This window comes from Peromyscus eremicus, chromosome 7, assembly GCF_949786415.1.
Source record: "Peromyscus eremicus chromosome 7, PerEre_H2_v1, whole genome shotgun sequence".
In the NCBI taxonomy this organism is placed as follows: Eukaryota; Metazoa; Chordata; class Mammalia; order Rodentia; family Cricetidae; genus Peromyscus; species Peromyscus eremicus.
Window position 1 is genome coordinate 33,178,438 of NC_081422.1, and position 11,090 is coordinate 33,189,527.

An 11,090-nucleotide genomic window follows, 5' to 3' on the forward strand; every position below is an offset into this window, starting at 1 on the left:
TCTGTGTTACACTGGAGAGCAACACAGCATATATTTACTTCCTCTGAATGTCCATGTGATGAGGAAGAGAAACCTCGGTTTATCTGTGTAAAGATATGGAACAGGGAAGGGGGATTACACCTTTTTATACATCTAGGACAGTCTTACATGCTACATTATGTGGATCATTGAATTTCATTAAAACAATAATATGATACAGTAGCTCTTTTATCTTGATTCATATTACTATTATCATTATTACAGTGTTAAGATTAGACCTAAAGTTCTGCGTATGCAAAATAAGGTTTCCATCACTGGGCCATATCCCAGACCCTCTCTTATGAGCCATATTTTATAGATATCTACAGAAGTATAGATATGTAAATATAAATCAGCAAAGCTAGAGAAATCACAATTTTGGTAGTTTCATTCTTTTTTTAATTAATTAATTATTAATTAATTAATTAATTAATTATTTTTTTTGAGACAGGGTTTCTCTGTATAGCTTTGCGCCTTTCCTGGAACTCGCTTTGTAGACCAGGCTAGCCTTGAACTCACAGAGATCCGCCTGCCTCTGCCTCCCGAGTGCTGGGATTAAAGGCGTGTGCCACCACCGCCCGGCTTAATTTATTTTTATTAGGAATTTTTTCATTCATTTTATATACCAACCACAGATTCCATCTCTCTTCCCTCCTCCCATCTCTCCCTGCCTTTGCCCCCAACCTAAGCCCATTTAATCCTCCAACAAGGTAGGCCTCCCATGGGGAGTCAGCAGTACCTGGTACATTCAGCAGAGGCAGGGCCAAGCCCCTCCCCTTGTATCAAGGCTGTGCAAGTTCTCCTACCATAGGTAGTGGGCTCAAAAAGCCATCTCATGCACTAGGGATGGATTCTGTTCCTATTGCCAGAGGGCCCATTAAGCAGATCAAGCTACAAACTGTCTGGCTTATACAGAGGGCCTAGTCCAGTCTCATTGAGGTTCCACAGCTATTGGTCTAAAGTTCATGAATTCCCACTAGTTTGATTTGGTTGTCTCTGTAGATTTTTCAATCGTGAACTTGATGCCCCTTGCTCATAGAATCCCCCTTCTCTCCAAATCTGGATTTAAACTCAAACTTTCCTGAGTGCCTACTCCTTGTCCCTCAACCCTTTGCTCCAAAACCTTTTTTTTAGGATGTTTATCTATGAACTCATAGTTACTGATGCAATTGCATGGATTTCAGGAAATTGCTGGAAATGAAAAGTGAATATACCCCCGGATTTTTCTCTTGCTGAGTTGTGCAAGGCATAATGAGTAGAATTCTGAAGGGAACAACCCAATAATCTGCTCAGGGAACAGGTATTCCTGGTGGAAATCACAAGCTAAGTAGTACTTTGAGTCTCTAAAGAGAGAGTGTTTACACCCATACTACATGATATAAATACACGTTCTATTATTTTTACCCTTAAGGAACTCACTCAACCTGGGAGATGTCATCAAGGAGAGCATAATATTATATACTTCTCTGATGGTTATTCTTGGTTGTCAACTTGACTATAACTGGAATGAACTATAATCCAGAAAAGGAGGGCACACTCAGGATCCAAATCTTGAAGCAGGAAGATACATGCCTCTAATCCTAATATTGAGGCTAGAAGGCACACCTTAAATCTGGGCCACACCTTCTACTGGAAGTGTACATAAGGATAATGGAAGGAGGAAGGGTTCGTTCTTCACCTGCTTGTTCTTGCTTCATTGGCACATCCATTTCTTCTTGATCCCAGCAGACTAGCTGAGATACCCAGCCTTGTCTGACTGAGTAGCTACTAGATTCTTGGACTATCCACTTATAAGTAGCCATTGTTGAACTGCAGCCTGTAAGTCATTCCAATAAATTCCCATACACACACACACACACACACACACACACACACATATGATATATATCATGTACATATATATTCATTCCATAAGTTCTGTGACTGTAGATAACCCTGACTAATACAATTTCTAATATATTTTCCTATAATGATAGGTTATAAAGGTCTCACTTGCTTGAATGATGTATTGGATGCACACATGAGATTGTTATTTTCCTTTGTGAAAATAAAGAATACTTTTATGAGAAATTCTGAAATTGAAGTCATGTCATTTTCCTGGCATAGATATTTTAGGATTTCAGAGCCAATTTTGTATTGATAACTAATATCTCATCATTATCAGAAACTTAGACCCCTTAGGACATGAGTGAAAGGGCCTGTGTGGTTCAAGAGCAGTGACATATTCAGGTGAGTGGAAGTTAGCGTTTCACCGACTAGTGTTCTCTTCTATTCCTAATCCTTAATGTAGATTAAAGAGACTGGAAGAAATGGTCATTTAAAGACTTTAGGAGTTGTGTCAGTGTTTTCTCAGAGTAGATGCTCATCATGGATAGGAAAAGAAGAAATAGGGATTTCTGAGGAATGAGAAGTAAAGTTCTTTGAATATTATGCTCAGTGGATGAAGACAACCATGAATGTGTAACAACTGGCTCTAGCTGTCCTTTTGGAGTCAGTGACAGAGGTCCCTGTTAATGTGACCCTTTCCACTGTTTCTACAGATCTACTGGCAACACAAATGGCTATGGAGAATGACTCTTCAGTGACAGAATTCATTCTCACTGGATTGACAGAGAATCCTGAGCTCCAGCTGCCCCTGTTTGTCATCTTTCTAGTGAACTTTGTAGCCACTGTGGTGGGAAACTTGAGTTTAATGAGTCTCATTTTCCTGAATTCAAACTTGCAGACTCCTATGTACTTTTTTCTCTTTAATCTGTCCTTCATTGATTTATGTTATTCATTTGTCTTTACTCCCAAAACACTAATGAGTTTTGTCTTAGAGAAGAACAGAATTTCTTTCACGGGATGCATGACTCAGCTGTTTTTCTTCTGCTTTTTTGCCAATTCTGAGTGCTATGTCCTGACAGCCATGGCCTATGATCGCTATGTAGCCATCTGTCAACCCCTGTTGTACATGGTCATCATGTCTCCTAGGAGATGTTCCCTGATGATGTTTGGTTCTTACTTGATGGGGTTTGCTGGGGCCATGGTTCACACAGGGTTTATGATCAGGCTCAACTTTTGTGATTCTAACGTCATCAACCACTACGTGTGTGATATCTTCCCCCTTCTCCAGCTCTCCTGCAGTAGCATCTATGCCAATGAGCTTGTGAGTTCTGTTGTTGTCAGCATAGTAGTCATTGCGTCCAGCATCATTATCTTAATGTCCTATGCTTTGATTCTTTTTAATATCATTCAGATGTCATCAGGTAAAGGTTTGTCCAAAGCCATGAGCACCTGTAGTTCTCATATAATAACTGTTGCCCTATTCTATGGATTTGGTGTGCTTACACATATCAAAACATCATCAAATGAATCTGTGGATCAGGGGAAAGTTTTTAGTGTATTTTGTACATTTTTGCTGCCCTTGCTGAACCCTTTTATTTACAGTCTCAGGAATAAGGATGTCAAGCTTGCTATAAGGAGAACTCTGATGAGACTCACAGTGAGTTAACCACTGTGTCTGCCATAGTCTATGTCTCTACTTCAGGTGTTTCTCTCTACTTCATTTTCTTATCATCTTCTTTTCAATATTCTCTTTCCTTCCATTCATCTTTCTTTTTCTATTCTGGTAAGACTTTCCACTTTATTATTTCTTCTGTTTCCTCCAAAAAAATTCTTGATCTTCTTCTCTTGGGATAAGAAAATATTTTTGATCTGGGGACTCAGCCTGAATGTGGATCCAGCTTCATCTCTGTATAAGGTAGAGACCCAAGATGACATATTTTGTATCTTCAGACAACTGTATATACTATGTACTTCTACAACCAAGGAAAGCCATGGAGTTGAGTGCTTTCAAATATTAGTTTGCTTGTGTTGTACTTTTCAGATAGGAATTTGTAGAGCTTTTCCTATTTCAGGTCTTTAAAATCACTTGTGAATTGCAGTAAAAGAGAGAATGGATGACAAAAACTGTAGCCAGTGTAAAGTTGTCAAACTTTCTAGCATTATTTATTGTCTGTCAAGATTTTTCTTCTGCACCTCATCATCACAAAATGACATTATTTATTTTCTTGGAGTAATGATCAATTTTTGTAATTATTGAAGATTAAATTACGCTAATTTTTAATTTAGACTTCTTAAATATCACTAACAATGATGGTGATTATTTCATAAAAGGATGCTTTGTCATAAATAAAATGGAATTTCTCACTGCATTTGAACTATTGATAAAGACTGATTACTTTTAAAAATGTCACAATAACAACATATAATGTCTAAAGTCATTATGCCCTTTGTTATATAAGAAGGGTGATGTTTTCAAAGAAAAGTCTACTTAGTTCTAAAAAGAAAGCATAGGTGTTATTATAATCCAGTGATAGAGTGCTTATATATGTTCCTCTTTGTTTCTTACCACACATGTACATACACATACACATGTACATATGTATACATCTTAAACTTATGTTCATATACATGTGTTTACGGCACAAATATTGAGCAACTGGAATTTTTATTTAAATGTGTAAATCTAATTTTTTCTTTTGCCCATTTCTAGGAACCTCTCACCCCAACTCATGCCAAACCAGAAAAAAAGCTAATCCACCTGAATGTCTGTGTAATGGGTAACATTCTTAAATATAATATTAGTATAATTCTTCTTTTCTCTTCTCTAGATTTGACTTGTTTCAGGTTATATGGTTAGGAATACAAATTTTAGTTTTTACCCATTTTGCATTCAATAAGGAAACATAAAGAAGTAAAGATAGGGAATTGTGAAATGACAGAGAGAACTAAAGAGATGTTCAGAATGAGTTTGAAAGAGGGGAGTACCTGGTGACCACATGGACAGCCTGGTTCCTGTGCCTCTGCAGGCAGGAGTGTGTTATGATGACCCAACAGTTCCCAGATCTGTTACAAGGAATTCTTTGTGACATGAAAGCTGACACTGGCCAAGACTCACATCATAAAGACAGTGGCTGGGGAGACATGAAGCTCTCGACAGAAGTTGGCAGAGCACTGGGCTAGGTGGGAAGCAAGACTGACTCTTCACAGTTTTTATGAATCTATGTTGTTGTGGATCATTCCCTCAGATCACACAACCTCAGCAATTGGCAACTTCAGCAAGCTGATGGATTGCTATTACCACTGTTTCCCCACATGATGCTTAGACACAACATTTTAACACTTTTGTATGGCTTTGACTTTGGGATTAATTTCAACTGTACTGATGTATTAAGGTGTGTAAACAGCTACCAACAGTTGCTCAAAGTAGTTTGCTGAAAAGCAGGAGGGAGTATGAACACTTCAAAGAGATTACAAAGCCTTATGCTGAAGTATACAGTGGAATATAAAAACAAAAACAAAAAAATGACTTAGATAATCTCCTTAATTTTTTTCCTTATAGTAGTAGATTATGGATATCTGAGGAGTTCAAAGGAAGACAACAGATTGAGACAGTTCTTTGTTTGAGGATGAACCATATCTTTACCCAGTTTCAGGTCTGAGCTTGACAGTTGGAGCAATGCCTTCTGACTGGTTTCTGCTTATGAGGATTAATTTAAGAACTGTTGAGTTGTTTATCAGAATGAATGACAGAATACTTAACCGTGGGAAAGCAAGATTTGTGCTTCATAAGAATATATAGTTCACTAGAGAGCAAAGTCTATACTTAGTGCATAGTTCCCTTCCTGTCTTCATGAAACTTAATGAAACACCAGACTTTACAAAAAAAAACCCCAGAGTTTGTGATAGATGAATATTTCCAGAAAGAATTCTTTAAGACCAATTCTTCAGACTAACACAAAAGTATATCTGAATAATAAAATGTAATATGCCATATACCTATTGCACAATCTGACTGGGCACCTTGGGCATATATTTGGAGTATTTTGTTGTGAAATTAATCCCCCTTGCTTATGTAAATTGTTCATAGTCTCAACTGAGAAATGATAAAAGATTGCTGCAGTCTGATACTTTTAACAACTCCATTTGTACTAACTTTAAACTCATGCTGGAGAATTACATGTTATAAACCTAAAGCTGGATTTCTAAATAATATCACAGAGTGTGACCTCAGTAGTTGTGGTGTGTGTATGTCTCATGAATGGTTAATATAATCTTCATCTACTGTGAAACACTGTGTTCTACTGTCAGGAGGTTAGTGGAAATCACTGAATCTTAATGCCTGTGGCTTTTTAAAGCGAACTTGGAATTTGACATTTTGATGTACTAGTTCTTTACTTTTGACCTTTTGATATTATTTTGGAGAGTTGTGACTTATGACTTAGAAACTAACCCCATATTGTAATGTTTTTCCTGCACAATTAATTTGAAAGATGTTTTATTTTCTAAATTTAAATTAGCTTTAAAATTTTAGAAAATTTTTATATATAAGAAAAACAAACGAATAAAAATCCCAATGTTAGATTAGTTAAGTCATCATGACCATGGAAATCTGAACAAATGCTTTATTTTGGCTATCAGAACTGTCTTTCCTCCATCTTTAGGTACTTGCAGCATGGAAGTGAGTAGTACAGGATGTCTGCAGAAGCAAATCTCAAACATATTTAGTTATTTAGATGCTGTTTAAAATATTTTAGTAGTGTTTTATCCCTTTCTAGTTTGTGTTTATAAAACAGCCCACGATAAAAACATCAAGTCAAGAACCAGATGAATTTAAATTTTTCAAACAAAAGTTTTAAATAAGAGAGAAATATCACCACTTTTGTTTTGTCCCAAAATCACTTTTGTACATATTTCTTCTGGCTTGATAAGCCATTAAATAAAGCTATTAGAAAGTATTAGAAAAGATCTTCCATTATTGACCTGAAGATAAACCTTAGTGGACTATCCTTGAATATACTCATCATTATTCAAACTTTGTTATATTATTGTCAGCCAAACAGATAAGAGATACTTTATTAGTGATATTTGTCCATAAATATTTTTATTATTTGCCTTTTTTTTACTATAATTCATGACATTTAAGTAAATATACAAGAATTTGTTAAGGACTTAGTGATTTCTTTTGAGCACACAGTGTATATATTTATAGATTACTTATGTATTCATTTAGAATGTTTCTGTAGATGCTACATTTATGTGAGGCTTGGTTGAAAATTTTCAAGATATTTTCTGAAGAGTTAGTGTAACTTTACTTTCCTAAAAATTTATGAGTATTCTAGTTGTTTCACATCTGCATATGTAATTGTTTTTTGTCAGTTTTGTAACTGAGATGACTATTTCAAATCAACATTCATAGTCATGATGCTTTGTTGGAAGATAACTTTATACATTTACCATTGACTACGTAGGCAGTTTAGGAAGAATGCTATAAAGCTTCTTCTTTTTTTTTTCTTTTTTTTTTTTTACTGATATGAAAGCCTGTCAAAAATCAGAGTTAACTGATAAAAATTATCAAAAACAATCCCTGTAGCCAAATGACTAGTAAAATAAAATAATAATAGGAAAAAATTAATGTGAAATCTAGTTGCTTTGTATGTAAGAGTAACAGACATTTGAAATTAAAAATACAATATCATTGATGCTAGTGTGAAAGAGTAGAGAACTAGATATAAACCAACCTAGCAGTTGTGGGTAATTGTCTACTAAAGTATGGATAGAACACAATATCATGTAAACGTAAAATGACCTCTAAAGTCTTATGCCCTTGACCACCTGGCTTTAAATTGGTTGTACCATTTTGGGTGACTGTGGCCTCACTAGCAAAAGTAGATTACTATGGGAAGGGCTTGAAGGTTATATTGACTTGGGATTCTGGATCAAGTTGTCCGTGTTCTGGTCAGCTCAATGTAAGATGCTTTTTCTGCATGTTCCTACGACTATAGTCATATAGTATAAGAAGTCATACTTTTTCCTCTGTTGTGGTTTCCCTGCAAAGACAGACAAAAATCCCATGATATTCTGAGACTAAATAAATATTTTTCCCTTAAATTGTCTCTGTTATATGTTTTACCATAATACACATGATGAGAAAAACAGCTTACAGTATCTTTATGTATAAAAACATATGAACTGATCCCACAGTCTTTTGTACTCTAAGCAAGAACTGTATCATCAATCCAAGACTCAGATCCTTTTTTTTTTCAAATTTCTTTCAGTGAGTCTGTTAATTTATTAAGTACACACAAGATATACTTATAAGTATATACAGGTATAATTATATGTAATTGAAGTCCACATCTACTTTGTTAAAAAATGGAAAAGCCTAGAGGTAAACTCATATTACTTGAAAGCCTATTTCTAATCTCTTAATTTATTTGTGGAGTTTAATCTATGTATGTATGTATGTATGTATGTATGTATGTATGTATGTATGTACGTATCATTTTAACCTGTGCTCTGCTATTTATTACTGCAATCAATGATGACCATAGGAAAGCTGCAAATGGCAAGTGGGCAGTTCTCTGAACCCTCCTTTGTAGAGTTGTGCAGAGCATGAGAATGACAAAGGACTCTGCTGTGGGATGGTCTGTATGTCAAATTGCTCTGATTGGTCAATAAATAAAACACTGATTGGCCAGTGGCCAGGCAGGAAGTATAGGTGGGACTAACAGAGAGGAGAATGGAGAGAACAGGAAGCTGGAAGGAGTCACTGCCAGCCGCCACCATGACAAGCAGCATGTGAAGATGCTGGTAAGCCACAAGCCCCGTGGCAAGGTATAGATTTATGGAAATGGATTAATTTAAGCTATAAGAACAGTTAGAAGGAAGCCTGCCATGGCCATACAGTTTGTAAGCAATATAAGTCTCTGTGTTTACTTGGTTGGGTCTGAGTGGCTGTGGGACTGGCGAGTGACAGAGATTTGTCCTGACTGTGGGCAAGGCAGGAAAACTCTAGCTACAGGACTCTGCCCTGGGAACTAGATACTCCCTGGTGGGAATTATAAAGTGAATAGGACTGTGAATCTCAAAAGATCCACCTTAGTTTAATAGCATTTGATGTAAACATAAACTCAGTAATTTTTACCTCAAGGGGCATATCCCACAGGGAGAATATCATAAAGAAGATAATACTTTTCTGTACTTAAAACATTTTTCTCAGAAACCTTGACCTTCATATTCTCATTTGAGTAAGGTATTGTTTTGGAGACTCATGTAAGTTTGCTGTGTGGAAAGAACCTTCTAGAGAAATGTCATTTCCTTAAACAAACCTCTTCTAGCAAGTCATACATTATCTGTACTGGTTGCAATAACTTATTTCATTACCAGTAACTTTGGATATCCTAGAACAGTGATATGGAAGTTACCAAGAGATCCCAAAGCAAGACAATTTCTAGATGACCAATGGTGAGCACTGAATTTTTGTCTTGATAATTTCCCTTGAAATTCAGAGTTTCATGAATTTTGGGTTTTGGAAGAAACTCTTTAAATATTATTCTTTTCAGCCTTATTATTAGTGAAGAGAAAGGGAAAGGGGAGAAAATATATTTTGAGTTACTGGAGGTTGGTTGACATCTTTTTTTGTGGATATATATTATGGGTAGGGGAAAAGAAAATAGGGATTACTTAGTAATCAACATGAACAGGTATTGCTCTTTGGAGGTCCAGCTATGTGTTCTCTCAACTCATGCTTGGAAATCACTAAATCAAGCTCTCCACTTGGAGGGAAAAATGTATTATTGGTTAACATTGATCTATACTTTTTCTTGCAGATGCCACACATGAAGCAAATGACCAGGGAAAATGATTCTTCAGTGTCAGAGTTCATTCTTATGGGACTGACAGACCAACCTGAGCTCCAGCTGCCCTTATTTGTTCTGTTCTTGGTGAATTACGCAGTCACTGTGATAGGAAACTTGAGCTTAATGAGTCTCATTTTCTTAAACTCAGACCTTCACACTCCCATGTACTATTTTATCTTCAACCTATCCTTCATTGATTTCTGTTATTCATTTGTTTTTACCCCCAAAATGCTGATGAGTTTTGTTTTAGAGAAGAACACCATCTCCTTTAGAGGATGCATGACTCAGCTGTTTTTCTTCTCCTTTTTTGTGAGCTCAGAGTGTTATGTGCTGACAGCCATGGCCTATGATCGCTTTGTGGCCATCTGTCAGCCACTGCTGTACAAGGTTGTTATGTCACCTGGAATATGTTTTATGCTGATGTTTGGTTCTTACTTGATGGGTTTTGCTGGGGCCATGGCTCACACAGGATGTATGATCAGGCTCAACTTTTGTGATTCTAACATCATCAACCACTACATGTGTGACATCTTCCCTCTTCTCCAGCTCTCCTGCAGTAGCACCTATGTCAATGAGCTTGTAAGTTTCATTCTCGTGGGTACCGTTCTCATTTTATCTAGTCTCATTATCTTAGTTTCGTATGCTATGATCCTTTTCAATATCATTCATATGTCATCAGGTAAGGATTGGTCCAAAGCCTTGGGCACTTGTGGGTCTCACATTGTAACAGTTAGTCTCTTCTATGGATCTGGGCTGCTTGCTTATGTCAAGCCATCATCTGCTGAGACTGTGGGCCAGGGCAAAATTTTCTCAGTCTTTTATACCTTTTTAGTACCTATCCTGAATCCTCTCATTTACAGTCTCAGAAACAAGGATGTGAAGCTTGCTGTGAAAAGAACCATGAAGAGAATCACAAGCTGATCTATCTAGGGGTATTTCTCTTAAATCTGTTTCTACCTATCTACTGTTTCCCTCTCTTTTGTACTTTTGATTATCTATCTATCTATCTATCTATCTATCTATCTATCTATCTATCTATCTATCTATCTAGTTTGCTTTCTTCTCTTGTTTCTACAGCATCATCAAATTTTCTATAGTTTCATTTGCCTTTCCACTGTGTAATGTCACTTGTATGTGACCATACTTTGTCTGGAGGTATCCATTGATTCATTTGTATCCAACATGGTGTCTATTGCCTATATCACATTAATATCTTGTTTTGTTAGCTTATTTTATGTAAGACAAGACTACCTACTACTTTTTCTTATGCATCTTTTCTATCCAAGAAAATATATGGACTTGTATTCTTTATGTCAAACTGATTTCTTTCTTGATTTTGTAGTAATTTTGTATATGCACTTCTATATTTTAACAGGTTTATTTTCT

The 11,090-nt window shown here is 36.2% G+C and overlaps 2 protein-coding genes across 2 annotated transcripts; both read left to right on the top strand.

Annotated features, from left to right (window-relative positions):
* The first annotated feature begins 2,566 nt into the window (after positions 1–2,566).
* LOC131914193 (olfactory receptor 143-like) lies at positions 2,567–3,570 on the top strand. The gene has a single exon (XM_059266783.1). The coding sequence runs from the start codon at positions 2,576–2,578 to the stop codon at positions 3,509–3,511; it is 936 nt and encodes a 311-aa protein (XP_059122766.1). The 5' UTR covers positions 2,567–2,575; the 3' UTR covers positions 3,512–3,570.
* A 6,104-nt stretch (positions 3,571–9,674) lies between these two features.
* Positions 9,675–10,625, top strand: LOC131914191 (olfactory receptor 143-like). Its single transcript, XM_059266782.1, has one exon. It carries the CDS (start codon positions 9,675–9,677, stop codon positions 10,623–10,625), a length of 951 nt encoding a protein of 316 aa, XP_059122765.1.
* Positions 10,626–11,090: the final 465 nt, after the last annotated feature.